The 18,023-nt window shown below is 46.1% G+C and overlaps 1 protein-coding gene across 3 annotated transcripts in view; it reads right to left on the reverse strand.

Annotated features, from left to right (window-relative positions):
• Positions 1-18,023, reverse strand: part of AXDND1 (axonemal dynein light chain domain containing 1) — an 871,721-nt gene that overhangs the window by 444,234 nt on the left and 409,464 nt on the right. For all 3 annotated transcript variants that reach the window (XM_069641478.1, XM_069641476.1, XM_069641477.1), the window contains exon 12: positions 8,976-9,096. In XM_069641478.1, coding sequence (XP_069497579.1) covers positions 8,976-9,096 — 121 coding nt within the window. The remainder of the gene's footprint in view (positions 1-8,975; positions 9,097-18,023) is intronic.

Here is an 18,023-nt window from a genome sequence, read left to right on the forward strand (position 1 = left end):
TAAAGATCAATATAGAGAAGTTGGGAATTCTGAATCTGACATTACGGGGGACCATCTTGCAGAAGCTAGGGCGTGGTCATCCTTTGCATGGACAATGAAGGGATTAGATATTTGGGAGTCACACTTACTAGTACGCTTTAATACTTCTATCAGGCAAACTTTCTGGCACTATTGACTTCTATGAGAGTGGACTTACACCAACGGTCTCTTGGCATGGTCATATAGATGAAATTAAAATTATAACATTGTCTAGGCTTCTTTATCTGCTCCAGGCTCCCCCACTACACATTTAGAAGTATTTCTTTACTACACTTGATCGCATGGTGAGTGCCCTCATTTGGAAGGGTAAAAGACCACAATTATAGTGAAAATTGTTAGCAGCTCCTGCAGCGAAGGGAGGCCTTGGACTTCTGGACTGTCTGGCATTTTACAAAGTGGCATCTGAGCTAATTGGCCAACCTCTCAAAGTTTAAGAAAAATCTCCCAAGATCGTCTCCCTCTGTGTATGGCTGAAGCACTCCTTGGGGGAATATTTGGGCCTCTGGGTTCAGAAGATCCCCTGGTGTACTCTCTTGCCAGGTATCTCCCCTTCTCCAAAGGCTCACTGCCTGATGCAACACCTTTATCATGTCTTTCTTTCTTGAGTATAGCACTGTTTTAAACTCCACTGGCTTCAACTATTACTTGTTCCAACTTCCCCCACACTGGCACCCCATGTATGGAGGTTTGTTCAAGTTTTTCCCTTGAACTTCTATAATACTGTTCATTGATTTGTGGTAATGCTTGTTCCAATCTCCCTGTACAAATCTTGCCTTTCAACTACTTCACTTGTAATGTTCATTTGCTTTTCATGATTTTTACTTCAACTTTCCCATTATTGGCATCCCTCACATGGAGACTTGCGTAAACGTAATCTTTCAACGTTACTTGGCGGCCATTCAAAACATCTTGGTAATTGCTGGCACTTCTGCCGGTACAACCCAGGCCTCCCAACACTCCAGGGCAGACTCAGCGGTATCTCTTGGCATCCCCAACCTTTTCTGTACTGCTGCCACAATGTTTGAACACTGGGGAAGTGTTCCCACGCTGCAGACACCTCTTCGGTCTTCTCACCAGCTTCTCCCTCACTCGCCGGTGGAATGATGGCTCTGCAGAGTTACCGCACTCCCACCAGCCTTCTCCACGCTGCCGGCTCCTTCGCACTCCCCATTCTGCTTCTCCCAGTGTCTCTTCACTCTGATAGGAAGCACCTGCCTCCTTCAGCATAGCCTGCCGAAGTGTGTTCAACTACTGTTCTGTTTCCCGCTGTGCCCGCTCTGCATCTCTCCTCTCCTTCTGTTCCGTTTGGCTCCAAAGGCACACCATTTTTAAATGTCCCACACAGCTGATTGGAATCCTAACAACTAGTCTCCACATTCAGCTTGGTGTGCTTCTTGCTCCACATTTACTCCTTTCTCCTATTCCTCGTCCCAGTACTATACGTTTTCTGGGACTTGGAGTCCATTGAAAATTGAGGCTTTGTAAAGTTACAATACTTACATTCAGGTCAAGATGCTTAGACCTAGAAAATGTTATGTGAACACCACGTGTACATAAAGGGTAAATGTCATTCTGCCTAGAGTGTCTAGCAAGAAGAGGTCTTTGAGTTTTAAGAAGAGGTCTCTGAGTTGTATTTTAAGAAGAATTGGCATACTGGTGTTATGCCATCAGGAAATCAGGGATTATAAAATCTTCTTCACATGGAAGAGGGCCATATTGCATCTTTCTGACTCCCTGACAGTCATCTCCTCCCATGTGGCCTCCTTCGCTCTGCGTTGCTTGGTTCCTCTTCCTCGTCCCAGTATTTTGGCAGGTATGGGAAACGAAGTCCATTCTTTCCAATTAGCACAATAAACCTGTGTAAATATTCTTAATGGTTTTCAAGGGCAAGTCAGTCCTGGATGATTTGTATGTGGAATCTAAGAAGCCGTTTTCATAAGTTTCACACGGCAGATCAGAGTTTGAAGGTTGGCCTATGGTTCTTGGGAAAATGTTTTCAATATCCTTCACAGCTGGATGAGGAGATGTATGACAATATGCCATGAGGGTATCAGACATGGAAGGGTTATCCTCAAGGGAAAATGGGGGATAGATACCATGTCTCATCCGATGATGCCATGACACCTTCCTGGAAGTTGTCTCTCTCCATGTGATCCTTCCTCATAATATCACCCCCAGGGTCAGGATCAGGTAGCCGCTGCCGTCCCCTGGCTACATGGGAGGATTTAGACTGGGGATCAGTGATGACTCCACAAGATTCATCACAGTAAGTCACCGAGCAGCTTCGTAACTCATAGGCTTCATCTCTGTCTCCCCAGTCTCCTCCCCTTTCTTTTATTACATACCCGTGGGACTTCCCTGGCACAGTCTCATATTCCTTTCTCTCTGTTCATTCTGCCTTCTGTACTCCACCACAGATCTTTCCTCATCTCAGTAAAAGGTCATTTTTCCTTCAAAGGAGTAATCAGAGTTTCTTGTTGACAGTAACACATTTTGGTAAGTTCTTCATACATTTCTTTACTGGATGTTTTTGAAGGTGTACTGTTGGCAGGTTTCTTAGGGAGTTCCTCACATGAACGGGAGTCCTTGTCCCCAAAGGGGGAGTCCCTGCCGGTGAGGTCCCGCTTGCCTCGACCCAAAGGGAGGGTGTTGCGGAGCGGGCCTATCCTCCTGTGATGAATTCCCAACGTTCGTCACAGAGAGAAACAATTTTGGTGTATAAAGAGCTTTTTGGTACGAGAATGCGAACATTGGTGTATGAAGCGCAGCATGCTCTGAAAGGATAAATACTGTATCAGATCCCATTGCTTTGCAACAACAAACATTGGTCCATCAAGAGTTCTATGCAACAAGAGGACAAACAGTGAATTTTGCGGTCTTTGCTTTAAGTGGCCAAATGTTGGCGTATTAAGGGCTCCCTGCCCTGAGAGGACATCTTGATCATGAATCACAAGCTCCAGGTGCTTACAGTAACCATTGGTGTATCATGGGTTTTAAACTCTAAGAGCAAATAACAGTGCCTTATGAGCTCCTATTTCACAGAGGACAACCGTCGGTGGGTTTGGAGCTCTTCCCATTGATAGGTCAAACATTAGAACCTGAGGATCTCCATGCTCTCAGAGGAAATGTGTTTGTCTAGCAGAAACAGAAAATATACAGAGACAAGTCACTAAGAAAAATCCAGTGGGCAGAGCAAACACGTGAGGGGGGCAAAGGTTGGAGGAGCGACTAACAATTCAATAATCACTCTGTACAGAATAGAGACATTTTTCAAATAATCTGGTGAGTTTACGCTCAAAGTCAAATACATTTTTTTATATTTTTCTACACAAATGTGAAAAGAGGAAGATACAAATGGTAAAAAAATATCTTTACACTGTCGAGGTGGAACAGAACACACCAATTAACATATACCAAATAATCAAAAAATGTATCATGCTCAAAATTAATCAGAGGAGCATGAAAAACACATTACAAATGCACAACAAAAATACAATCACACATTTAAACAAATGCAATGAGCAGTAAAGAAGAGCAATATTCATAGAGCTATGTTATGACCAAACATGTTTCTTTCCTGTATTCAGGGGATTTGGTACTGGGTGGTAGGGTCTCTGCGATTCGCACTACGCAAAGGAAATGTGTGTGTGTTGTCCCACTTCGTGATGCTCAGTAGTATTCAATTTATCTACGGTAATGTGGCTATAAGGGTTTCATTCCACAATACCAGCTGTACCATCAGGTTTATGGATCTTCTTGTAAGGTATATGTGTGATGCTGGAAATACATTGGAGGGACAGGGCCTCCGTATCCTTGTCCTTTACTGCCTTTTTATCATGTGTTCTGTCGTATTTTCCGCGCAGGAGTTCATGTGGGACTCCTGGCGGTGCAGCTCTCTCTCTTTTGGTTTGATGAACAGACCCGTGAGATACCCTTACGGCACCCGTGGGTGGGGGTACAACCCTGTGCCCCTAGTGTATGTTTTTGGGCACCTGTGGATGGCCCGCAGAGCAGGGTATAGGCTGGTGGCAGCTCCATGCTGACTTTGACAGGTGCGCTGAGTATCCTCCATTTTGGGGATCCCCAGGCCCTGCCATTGGAATCAGTTGATTCCTGATGGAAAACAAGATGGCCCCTGTGGCCTCTTGCTTTCTATTACCTATTACCTTGTTTTCCCAAAGTCCTGGGAAGCCCTGACTCTGACCCTTCCCCCAGACCGGCTGTTGGGTGGAGGCCCGGCCAGACTAGCTGGCGCCTTCCCAGTGATTGTATGTTGTGGGTACCTCCTGTGGATGGGACCTGGGTGAATGGAGTGTGTGACCAATATGCACTTCTTGTTGTGGTTGTCTGGTTTCTGGCATGCGAGACAAAGACTGAGACAGCCCTGCCCGAAACTGGCCTGAATGCAGTGTGTAGTGTTGAATGGCTGGGTACTTGTCCCAATCCACATTCCTTGTTGTGAGTGTCTGAGAGGGAGATGGGCGGCCTGAATGCACTGTGTGCCTGATTGGCTGACTGACTGCATAAATGCGCTTCTGTATGATTGGCTGCTGAGAGTGACCCAGCAGTGTGGATGAGAGACAAGATAGTATATCTGGGGACCTCTCACCACTGGAAATTGTTCAGAAGCGTTCAGAAGCTGTGTTTACACTTGAAGAGTAACTGGAACTGCTGATCCTCAACGCCCAGCTGGAAGACGAAGACTTGCTGTTGCATTTGCTTCGACCTGATCTGAAAGCTGCCGAACTCGTCAAGGACTGATCCGAGAGAGGACCTGGTAAGGCTCCCTCTTCCCGTGCTCCGAGGGACCATCGAGCACCGCTAACCTTCGCCAAAGCTCCCTGGAAGTCAGACCCTCGAAAGGCTGCTGACCCGAGACGGGACGGCTGAGGAGAACGAAGCAAAGCACCCGGACTTCGCCGCTGTCGAAGTCTATTGCCGTCGATCAGGGTTCGCAGGTTTGTGTAACCGCTGGAGGCCCGTCGAAGTTGTGTTGCCCAGCCGTGGGGACCACTTGATGCCGTGCCGCCGACGACCGGAGCCGCTCGCTCCTTTGCCTAACAACATTTGAATCCAAGGACTCCCTTGTCCGCAACGTCGACCGCTTTGTCCCGCCGGAGAAAGTCGAGGACGACCCACGCGCCAAGGAGAATCCACCGGTGGGTATCCTGCCACCTGAAGGCCACAAAGACTTCAACGACTTGACGTCCTTGCTGGGCCACAGTTCTTCTGAAACTCTTTGCGGTCCTGAACAATCTATCGCCGAGGTACCCCGCACACCTCATCCTCGCAGGACGTCGCTGACGAGCACTGCCTGGATCGGCATCGGGGTCTCGGCACCCTTGGACTTCTCATCGCCGCCGCTGATGACAAGTTCACCATCTTCGACACCTCTCGACGATCCGTGGCTCCTGCTTTAAAAGGAGTCACTCAAGAAGGATCCTTTGACGCGTCTTCGAAGAGCTCTACTCCACCAGGTACATTGGGGGGGGTAAAACCTTAATAGGAGACCATAAGGCTATTGAACAATATATAGACTGGGCTTGTGCTATAGATCTTTATTTTACAGGTTGCCCAGGTGGGGGGATCTCCACACAGAACTGTGTGTTTCGGTATAGGCCAGAATTCTGCCTATTGTTTCAACCATCTTACGTTCCTTCCTATCTCTATTGCTGGTGTCCTCGTTATTGATCTGTGTGACATTTTAACCGTACAGTTGATGCACTACGATACGATAACATTGGTGGTACCACTTTAGAATTGTATATATTTATCATTGTTGATTTCCGAGTACAAAGTGCGTTATTGTGATCGTGTAGATACCTTTGAATATTAATTATATAAAGACTGTGTTTTCAGTAATAGTGTGTGGACATTCCTTTGTGGGGGTTCGGGGACTACACTGTACTTAAGAACCAGCCTGCATCACCTCCCGAGAAGCCGCTTGAGAATCTTGGCTGGGGTCCTTTGTACCTCTCCTCTACCATATAGAGAGCGGAAGTACAGGCACCCCCCACCAGTATCTTCACAGTATGGACGTCCACCCTGCGGGTGTTACGCTCACCTGACTCCCACGGAGGCGCTGGCCAGGATCGTGCTGCTGTGACCTCTTCTAAGGTGTTGCGCGGGGCTCAGAAGATGGACTGGACCGGACTCCCAACTCCTGCTTGTCGGGCTTGCAAAAGTATCCTTCTGTAGGCGAGAATAAGGGATTAACTGTCTGCGGGGAATGCTACCAGCCTCCCCCTTTCCCCTCTCACCCTCCTCGAAACCCTTCTGTGCTTCCCGTGGCGTCTCACCTTAGGGTCTTGAAGGGCGAGCTTTCCTTCCTGCTTCTGATGCAGGGGCGCGTTGGTATCCAGTTACTTCACTGGATTCTTGGTTTTATGAGAACCAAACTTGCTTGGCTTCCAGGTAAGTTCCTTGAAAGGTTCCCCTTTTGTCCTTGCATCAATATGCTAATGTCAATGTCTTTTTCCCCATAGGGGCCGGGGTACGGAATGCCGGGGAAAAGGCACCGACCCGAGATGCGAGGTGCAATCCCTGTAGAAATCAGGTAAGTCTTGATGAGCGTTTTTGGGTAATGTCTTTTCATTCGCTCATTGACGCTAATGTCTTTTTCCCCATAGGGGCCGGGGTCCGGAAACGCCTGGATGCGGCGCGGACCCGAAATGAAAAGGGAATGACCCAACAGGTAAGTCTTAACATGGAGGTTTAGGTTTCCTCATTCCCTTCTCTCTCTCACCTTTGCTCTTGTCTTTTTCTCCCTAGGCGTGGAAGCGTGGCTGCGAATCCGGGTGATCGCTGCTGAACATGGAGGCGCCCTGTGAAGGTGAGTGGAATGCGGCGCTGCGGCGGTCGATGCGATGTGCTTTTAAATTAAGTGTCTTCCTTTGCAGGATCGTCGGCGAGCTGACTCCGGAATGCGGATCTTGCAGGTAAAGTCTTTTCCTTCTCCTATTCTCTCTTTCTCTTCCTTTGTAGGTGATCAGGTTGCTGGCAGGCGTGGCAGAAGTCCGAATGCAGGAGCAAACACGGTGAGCGTCCAGCTGCTAGATGCAGAACAACGCGAAGCATGTGCTGCTCTTCGGGTGTGGTTTAAATAGCCTGTAAAGTAGTTCCAGGTATGTATCCTTCCACTCAGATATGTATTCTTCCTCAGACCACACCCGAGTGATAAAGTAGTCCAAAAGATAAAGTAGTCCCATTCAGTCCTCAAGAGGGCCTGGATGTAGCAGCACGGTCTGCTTCAGGTAAGTGCACATTAAAACACTTACACACATGTCTTGCTTTATGAGCCTGGCGCCTAAGGCGCCAGGACTGGGGTCCAGAATGAGCCTGGCGCCAAAGGCGCCAGGACTGCGTCCAAAAGGCCCCAACTTGGGCCTGCTGAGACGTCCTTGGGGAAAATGATGTCTGCCTCTGGGGTTGCTGGGCTGGGCCTGGCTCCTTGGAGGTAGGCATCATGACAGCGGGAGAATGCAGTCAGTCAACATTCTGTCGTGTTATAGATGTTAAATAGTCTTGTGGAGGATTTTATGTTAGTACTTTTGTGGCTGTATCATATTTAATTAATCCGTAATGAAGCTGGCTCTAGCACAGTAAGAGGGCTGGTGTTTAGTAGTCCTTGCGGAAGTCCTGTCTAAGGTATTGACCGATCGTAATCGCTTTTCACCGGGACTCTGCCTTGTTTGGTCATTCACAATTAATGTTTGTTCTTGCGCATGTTTTGAGAGAGAATAAAATGTAATCTGAAGAGCTCTGAGGGCTATCAGGAGCTCATTGTTTGGTGAAATCCAATAGTACAATAAGGTCCCAGTATTCAAATCCTGCAGTAAATGCTTGTCCCAGAGCCTCTTTCAAGCTCCCTGACCACAACTGTCTTAAATATCAGTTGCACATCAGGTTCCTGGAGGGGAAGTGGAGAAAATAATAAAAGACACATTCTGCATGTGTTCTCCTACACTCCACCCCCTTTCATACCTGTCTAGCCCCTGCTAAATGCCTAGAGGCTCCTGCTCATCTTTCTTTCAAGTATCCTGCGACTATAGTCTGTAATTCTGCAATTGCATTTTCTATCTTGCATTCTTCTCTTTATATTTTTTCTTTCTCTTTTTAACAAACAACTGTAAGCATGTTTTTTAATATGTACACATTTCATTTTTACAGCTATGTATATAGTTTAGGTTCACTCCTAACTGGAGTCTATTTGTATTCTCAATACATTTGAAGAATTTGTTGTATCCAAGCTATAAATATTTCGTACACCCAAATCCTAGCACGCGCAGATGAGAGTATTGCAGTGTTTCACAGTATTTTACTCCCTGGAGACCAATTTCCACACGATGCGAAGAGTAAATGAAATTCCAAAATGGCTGTGAGGTTTCCTTACGTTCGCAATGTGCCCACTGGTTCTTTCTTCAAAAATTATGCATCACAATGTCACAAGGTCAATTCGTTGCTGAAGACCGCCGCTCGCGCGCCTTCCGCAATAATGAACATGCACCCTTCAACGAAGCTTACACCGCATTCACCCAGTAAAGCGACTTCCATCCACTCTTCTCAGTTTCCTGTTATGCTCAATGATACACCCCTGACCTGATAAACCTGACAAATACTTCTGGAGCTATTTGTTCTGGAACAACTATCAGTAGTGTATTAGGAACTTAATACTCTGGGAGGGCAAGCAATAGTATATCAGTGACTTTGTTCTCAATGATATTTCTTAAAATCTGTATTCTAAAAATGCCTTTGCATAGTGTATTAGGGACACCTTGATCTGAGGGGACACAGGCTAACATTGTAAGAAACCATTCTTTGTAAGGGCCTTAGCAGGTCTTAGGGAGTGTATCTGTTGTTAAAGAAGCATTGTTAAACTAGTAGCAATTGAAGAAGTGTTGAGGTGAAAGACAAATCTCAAATTAAATTCCACCCACCTTTTGTGCCAGTCTGTATGTGACTGAGCTCCAGAGATCTCGCTCTTCAGTGAGGTGTTCTATTTGGGCCTCTAGGCGCAGCCTCTGCATCTCATACAGCTCTCGATACTCATCTAACATGCTGAGACAAACACAAACATTAATTAATGTGCTGATGATTTGAGATTTATCTGAAAACATAAAGCTTTTTTTTTGTTTTGCTTTTTATTTGTTGCATGGTCATACTTAACCTTAACAAATATATCCATTAAATAACTTACACAATTAATACATTTCATTCGATTAAATCAAATTTAACATGAGAAGGTGAAAGAAAATGTATTTGTCAAAAGTGAATAGAAAAAAACCCTTTTAAGAACACATTACACAGCTAACCTGTACATTTCCATTCACAGAAGGAAAACAGTTACCTGCATACACATTCCATTCACAGAAAAAATACAGTTACCAGCATACACACGTAAGTGCTAAAATACTGAGTTCAATCAGATTTTAAAAGTTGAGGTAGAATACAGGGTTCGCAAATTGCCAGGAGCTGGAAGCTATTTGGGGGGGTGGGCTGGTTAACTTGAAACCAGCAACTACCAGGAGCTACTTTTGACTCTTGTGGCGAGTGGTGCCATACAAACCAAGCTATGTGATATTAACTGTGTATGTTTGGGAATGTATATCGAGAAGAATAAAGAACTCACCTAAGGGACATTTAGAGCAGGATAATACAAAATAGACAAAATGTTAGAGTTTACAGCTTGTCCAAATCTAGATTTGCTGTGCGCTATGTACTAGCTCCTGGTTCCCCACAGGTAGCTCCAACCTAACTGATTATGCCCAATAACCAGGAGCTGCTTCATGCTCGTGGTGAACAAACCCCAATTTCGATCCCTGGAATATCATGTAAAAAATGAACAGCTGCCATGGCCCATTGATTTTGCTCATGAGAAAACATTGTAAACTGCCATACCACTTCTGCTGACAATAATTCATATTTCTCCTTCAGTTTCCCAAAATAAAAATATCTGCGCTCTTTTAATGCTTGACAATCTAGTAAACATGTTTCAGTGTTTCTAACATATCTGTACTGTTACAAAACCTACAATTCCTTTGGTCTCTCGGTGTGTTCTGTCTAATTACTGTGATTGGGGACTTTATCAAATAGGGCGGGCATGTTCCGATAGGTCTCACACAGGGCTGTCACAAGATGTGGTGAGACCCAGGGCAAAACATTTGGTGAGGCCCCCTTTTGATGTTAGGCACTGGGCCAGCAGTGGCACCTTCGCAACCAGGGGACTCGAGAAATCTCCCCTTGAGTTTATATGGAGGAACCCAAATATGGTTAATTACTACAACTGCAAATCAACTACAGCAAAGTTAGATTTCTCTACTGAAGAAAGGTTTATGCCAGACTAACTTTTGTATTATAGGCATAAACATATATAGGATGGCATGATGGCATGTGGTGCATGACGCCAGCATTAAGGTGCACCCTGCCCCTGTGTGCGCATTAAAACACATATCATACACAGTGACATATGGATGATGTACAGTGGAGGCTGGTGAATTTCTGAACTAAAGAGGCTTAAATGTTTGTGCCAATTATGCAGGAGCGACAGAGCACAGTGAGGGAGACCAAACCAAACAAGGGTTATTTGAGGGGGTTTCTCACTCCCAAGAAAATGTTTGAAACATTGGGTTACAATTATGCATTTTACAGCACTTTCTTTGTAAAATTGGGTAGAAATCCATAGTTTGCAATTGGTTTTGTATGGACGCACATGGAAAAACCCAATAGTTGCAAGTCACCAACCGTGCACAGGAACATTTTCCAATACAGTTAATGCCGCCATTGCACACAACATATGCTAGTATAAAGATACATTCATGCTGGGTGTCCCCATGTGGTCCATGCAGGCTGCACCAAAATATGCCATTATTACCATGCACGCACTCCCAGCCAGTAAACATGCCATGCCACCGAAAGTATGTCCAGGCTGACTGTGCACCATAAGTGTTACTACTGGCTCGATTGGCCTAAATTCAGTGTGGGCCAATTTAGCCAAGTAGTATGTTTGCTTTAACCTTGATGCATAGTCATGTGAAACATGGGTAAAGCAAAACAAGCATTGGTAAAGGCATGGTAAAGGCACTGCTGTATTGCTATTAACTTCCTGTTGATGGTAGCAGGTGCAAACTGGTTGGAATACCTGAGCATCTAATAGCAGTGCCTGGCAAATGCCTAATAATTATGCAGAAGCCAAAACTGTTGGCTTTGCCAATGTTTGTTTTTAACAGGACTTCAATGAAAGACATGTAGGGTGCAACACCATTGAGTGGATCGGCCTCGAGCCCCCTCCCAGAAGACCTCTTTCGATGTGTCGCCAGTCAGTAGCTCTCGTTATGGAGCGTTAGCAGCATCAAACATGCAGAATACAAATGCCTATCCATGCAATATCAACAGACTAACTTTGATAAAGCCAAAGTCTTAACTTCTGGTCTCAGCTTTTGGATGGCCCAGAGATTAGCATATCATTATGAAAGTAAAGAGACACTGAGTTGGGGTGAAAGGTACGACTAGTGGCCAAAGGGAAGGTGAACTAGCTATTCAGCTTCCCAGCTGGGCTCAGGGTATTGGGAGGGAAGTGGGAGCAGGGCTGGTTGAAGATGTGTCAAGGCTGGTGGGGGCCCATTTCTTTGTGATTTTTGTGGGGCACCCTAGGCCTTACAGATTATAAAAATAGGCCAAGTGCTGAAATCAATAATTACGTCAAAATAATACAGCGAGGTGGTTAAAAGCTGCAGATTATCAGTAGGTGTTTGTGTCATAAAACTGCCAGCATGGGCCCAATTCCCCATTTCCACTGCAAAAGCTGAAAGACCCAGATGCCATCCCCAGTGGGGAGACTGACAGTGCAATGGGTTTATTGGCCCCACATTGTCCCCACTCACTATCCACTTTCGAAACTGTCATTCAGCCCCTGCCGGGCTTACCAACAGAGATGTGGCCAGACAGAACAAGACACAGACATTAAACGGGGCATGGGCTTCGCTGTTAACAAAGGCCCTGAAATTACTAACAAAACATTTCACTGTTAGCACCTGCATTCATAAACATACGTTTAGGTAATTGAAATTGTGATGTGGGGTTAACACTTGCATCTAACACAACATGTTACCCTCAGAAATCTGAAAACTGACCCATCAGCCACTCAGCAAATGTGGGCTGTGTGAAATCTAATGAATGACATGTACCAAAAATTTAAAATATCATATTTTAATTCATTTGCATTTCTCTAAAAATACATTTACACCACATACAAAATATACAATGTTTAAAAGTGGTAATTCCACCACACGGAATCAAGTTATACAAATACTTGAAAACACTATACAGTAGCAACTCAATTCCTCATGCTTACTACTGTATACAACAAATTAGCTAATTTTTGTATACATTCTGAGTGCGAGCATCAGAATTTTCAGGTGGGATTGAGCCCAAGACTAAAAGTGCTTAATTTACAACAAGAACATTATTCTTTGTGTGAACCGTAATGACACATTAAAGGCCCAGATTTGAAAAAGGCACAGGTTGTATGCCGAAACACGTGTCATCCAAGAGGGGCTGAAAATTCAAAATAAAAAACTTTATCAAATACAACAGAACTTTTGGATTTGTCATTCATAGCAAAAGGAAATACACCAGTAATTTATCTTGGCGCAAATGAGTGCAGGCACAGTTGCAACTTTTCCGAATGTGTAAAGATGTTAGATGTGCCCACACAAGTAAGTTTGCCCCTCCCCCACAGGCTCTGAAGTTAACGCCCCTCGCAACATTTGCAGTGTTAGTCCCACTGCACTGCCCCCGAAATTTTAGCCTAGGTGCACCTCTGATGCCATAACCCCCACCCCTTAATTAAGTGGCCCACAGGTCTGCTAAATTTAGGGATAGGGGCTGGCGCACACACTCACATACAACACTTTCACCCATGCATTCATCCACCAGTCACACAACTCCTTGCATGCACGCAAACATAACATCAAACACAGCATTGGCACCAACATAAACACCAACATACAAGCACACATTTATGCACATATACATACTCCTTTAATGTAAATACATATATATACTACACATATATACACATTTAAATTAAAATAAAAAACACTTACCTTACCTCCATGCACCCCTGAAAAGAAACCGCGCAGTCACGATAGACTGGAAGGCCCACACTCTGACACGTAGACATGCTGCCTGACAGGAGAGGAGTCCTCTACTGTTAGGCAGCATGTCCACGTTGTCAGCTGAATAATGGGAGACAGCAGAGCTCACTTCTGAGCCCTGCTGTCTCCCATTATTTTGCTGTTTGTTGCGGAGCTAAACGGCTTTGCAACAAACAGCAAAATCTTTGCAGGGGCAGAGGGCAAACAGCACAGTCCTCCCGTGTGAATAATGGACACGGGTGGACTGTGCACATTCTACTTAGGAGAGGGAGCCGCAAGGCCCCCAGCAAGCGCGAGGCCCGAGGCAGTTTGCCCCTCCTGCCCACCCTCCTTGTTACGGCCCTGGTCTCAGATCAAGCAGTATACAGGCATATAACGTTTATGCCCTGACCTTCTCGATTGTGTGAATCCAGTCAGTTTCCTGAAGCTTTATTTTAGATTTCTGTGGAGTGCGGCACAGCACATCGCTGGAGATACCGTACTCCGTGCCAATTCTCTCACACTCCTTGATCCATTTAGACAATGAAGGCCAGAAACCCTTCACCAGTAGATTTCAGTTCTGACCAAATTGATCCCTCCTTTGCCTGCATGATCTTATTTACTAATGAGAGGTTCTTCCGAAGAATCTCAGATTTGATTGAGGGGAGACCCAGCTCATAACGAATAGCAGCTGCCAGGACCCTGTTATGGGGTTCAGGACCTTTCACCAAAAATGACCTTCTAGTGCATCACAATCCCACTGAACTGGAAGGCTAAGGTTTTCCGCCCTGTAAGTTATTATGGGGGATACCTTCATTTTATAAAATTCCAGAGTGGGAATACAGTTAATCATAATAGCTTGTTCTGCAAGAGCAGTGATATTTGCTCTATAATAATCATGCAGTTCTGCCTGGTTTCTCAGTTTAAACAACCACATTCCCAAATAAAGAAAGTTTGCGACACGTTCCAGTTTCACCATTCCAAGAGACCATTGGAATTCTTTGTATTTTTGCTTCATCCCCAGTCTCGAGCATATCATCTTTAATTTTGAGCCAGTTGTTACCAGATTGTTGGCCCTGGCCTAGGAGTCCAACGCCTCTAACTTATGTTGCAGGCCAATCAGGGTACAATCGAACATTGCCAAGTCGTTCGCGTATAGTAAATATTGCAGATTAGAATTAGCAAAGCGCTGAGGAAAACAACGCACATTTTCAAATGCGTCATTAATGTCCGAGATAAACAAGCTGAATCGAAGGGGGGCCAAAACGCAGCCTTCCTCAAGGCTGTGACTTGTAGTAATCAGTGTAGACAGCTTTCCCTGGTTGTTCAGCCTGACGAGCACCGAGGTGTTTGGTGCAGCGCCACAATCATCTGTAAGAGACTGGATGGTCAACCCCATTGCTGTATTTTTCGCCAAAGAAGGTTCCTGTTACACTGTCAAAGGCCATGGAGAACTCAAACGCTATATAAACAGGCTTGGGCTTCACCATGGCCTCTTGGGAACAGGGGAAAATACAATGACATTCTTACAGGCCATGAACAGTAAGGATGTGAAATTAACTATCGTATTCGGCCTGACGACATTTCAGATAGTGCAAGAGCTAAGACATACATAAGAAATGGAGGGGAAGAGTGGGAAGGAAATGGAAACAGACAGGCGACTACTGTACTAGGCCAGACGACATTTGTGGTAGAGCCGGAGAAAAACAAAAGATGAAGGAGAGGGGTGCAGGAAGGGAGGGGAGGAACAAAAGAAGTGACTATCGTAGTAGGCCTGACGATATTTCAGATAGTGCTGGAGGGGAGGAGGAGACTATAGGGGAGGAGACAGATGAGGTTGCTATCATACTAGGTCCAGGGACAATTCTGTTAGAATAAGTGCATAGAAGAAAGTAAGGGGAGGAGATAGGAAAAGGGAGAAAGGGAGAGGAGGAGAGAACAGAAAGTAAGCAGTGAAAAAGATTGGAGCAGCAAGAGGGGAGAGCGAATACAATTGCAGAAGTCAGTCGTAACACACAATGTTGCAAGCCGGGATACAAGATGAAGATGGGAATAGCATGATTCAGGGCCACCATGAGTACAAGATGCAAAGGAAGTCCAGCATGAGAATTAAGAAAGAGTGACGCACCGTGAATCAATGAAGTCCATAAAAGTCAAATCCAGCATTGGCCACAAGACAGTGATGGTGAAACCAGAATGTATCAGGACAGACTCCTGTAGAAGTAGGCTGGAGAGGGGGTGGGGGGTGGAAAGAGGTTAGAAGAATCAAACAAAACAGACAAAACCTGTGTGCCATATAGGATTGAAATGGCTGTCTTTGCAAAGACGAGACCTGGTTGATCAATCTCCAGAAATACCCAACATTCCAAGTCAATGGGCCTCATTACGAGATTTGCGGTAATGGAAAGACGATGCCGGGAATACCTGTACTGCATACCGCTCCGGCCTATTACGAGTCGACAACCCGGTATCAGCGCCACCGGTGAGCCTGTGCACCCCCGTACCGGCATGCGTGGGGGCTTTCGGGCCGGCAATACCGGGATGCCGCTAACAGGAGGGCATCACAAGTCATGCGGACATGTAACTACCGGCATCACAAAGGTGGTATTAAGGGATACCGGGATGCCAGTGTTACCGGCATCGTGAATCACCCGCTAACAGCAATGTGCAGTGTTCACAACTGCCACAGGTGCACACAATCAGCACCGGTGGAGGCAATGGAGTCTGGCCCAGCACAAAAGGAGCACACCCACACACCACAACCCTTTCCACACCAAAATGATCCCACTTGTAGTTGCAATATTGGGGCTGGAGGACATGCTTGCATTGCTACACCATCAACAACAACAAGCACCACAGAGGAGACGCAGGAGGAGAATGAGGGTGAGACAGGCCCAGCAAGTCCCATCAGTGCATCCAGTGGTACCACGCAGGCAGCCTCCAATCCCTCGCATCAGAGCCAGTCCATTCAACCTAACCCCTGAGCAGATCCACATCCTGTACCACCTGGACAGGGACACCATCACCACCATTGTGGAAATGATACACAACAACATTGTCAGCCTGATTGAAATACGCACTGCCATCCTCCCTCTACTGAAGGTAGTGTATGTGCTTCACTTCCTGGCCACACGCACCTACCAGCACACAGTGTGGCAGATGCATGGCATATCACAACCTTTTTTTTCACACATGCTGAACCAAGTGCTGGATGCCCTCCTGAAGCACTCAAGCAACTACATATCCCTACCATGGACTGCCCAGGAGATCTTTGACACTAAAGTTGGCTTCCATGCACTGGCAGGCATGCCAAGCTGTATCGGTGCCCTCGACTGCACCCATATCGAATTGGTGGTCCCACATGCCATGGAGGTGGCGTACCGCAATCGTAAACTATACCACTCCATCAATGTGCAGATGGTATGTGACTCCAGCAAGTTCATCACACATTGTTGTGCCCGATATGCCAGATCAACTCATGATTCAATGGTCCTTCGGAACCTCACGCTACCACGCTACATGGAGCGATTTGCAGGACTCCGTGCCTGGCTGCTTGGTAAGTTGCATGACAGGCACATGGCGGTGTAATGGGGGGGAGATGCACACACCACCCGGGTGTGATTGGGGTGGTGACTGGACAATGTCCATACTGCAAAACACTGTGTCCCAAAGCATCCCAAACTGAACATGACACCCAAACCTCATAGTAATGATGGAAGCTGCACACCAATGACAATGTGCCTGACTTGCAACCAGCCCACATCCCACAACACGTCCACTGCACATCATCAGACCTTACCATCTGTAACACAATGCAGCAACATGCTGTGAGTATGCACAATGTAAATGACCGCAGCAAAACACAACACAGGACATGCATCCATGAGTGCGCACAAATCGATCCCACCAAGGGAATACACTGCTTGTCACTGGCCCACCACCACAGTTGCGCTACATGTCACCATGAGAATAATAAGCGTGGGATGAGAAATCATGATGAGACTTGTGCCAATGCTGCTAGTAAGAAAAAGCATACGATTCACTACAAATCACATTAATGATAGCAAATAGAGCGGTAGGCATCCACAGCGCATTAACACCAGCAAGGAAGTGTACACCATGCATCATCTGGACGATGCACCCCACACCTGTAGACCATGGGACAGCACACATTGTGGCAAGTTTAAATGTGTGCATACATCCAGGGATATGTGCATGTGAACAACAAATATCTGCAGGCATGTGAGTGATAAGTACAGGTGTCATGTTAGGAATTGACTGACACATACCTTATTTTGCACCCATGCAGGTGATGCTGGCTATCCCTTGAAGCCGTGACTCCTCACCCCTGTCCGGAACCCGCAGAACAGGCACGAAGAGGACTACAATCGTGCCTCTACCCATGTCGTGATAGAGCAGGCCTTTGGCCTGTTGAAGGCACGGTTTCGCTGCCTCAGCAGGTCGGGTTGGGCACTCCTGTACGGGCATGTGAAGATGGCCAAGATCATCATGGAATGTGCCGTGCTGCACAACATGTGCATCCGACGGAACGTGCCTCTGCTCCCTGACATTGAACAGCAACCACCAGGTGAGGATGAAGATGATGAAGAAGATGGGATTGAACATCTTCCAGGTGGCGATGCACAGGAGGGACGTGCTGTGCGCCAGTCTGTGATAGGCCAATATTTCTAAGACAGATGGATGCAAAGGGTGACATGGATGTGGGACTCAGGGCACTGGGTGTGGGGGTACATGGACACTGTGCACTGTAAACATATTAAGCACAAATACACAATAAGCAATGTCCAGTCGTGTTTTTTTTGGTACACAACGGGTGTATTCAACAGGAAA

Source organism: Ambystoma mexicanum, chromosome 1q, assembly GCF_040938575.1.
Source record: "Ambystoma mexicanum isolate Mex_15411 chromosome 1q, UKY_AmexF1_1, whole genome shotgun sequence".
NCBI classification, from domain to species: Eukaryota; Metazoa; Chordata; class Amphibia; order Caudata; family Ambystomatidae; genus Ambystoma; species Ambystoma mexicanum.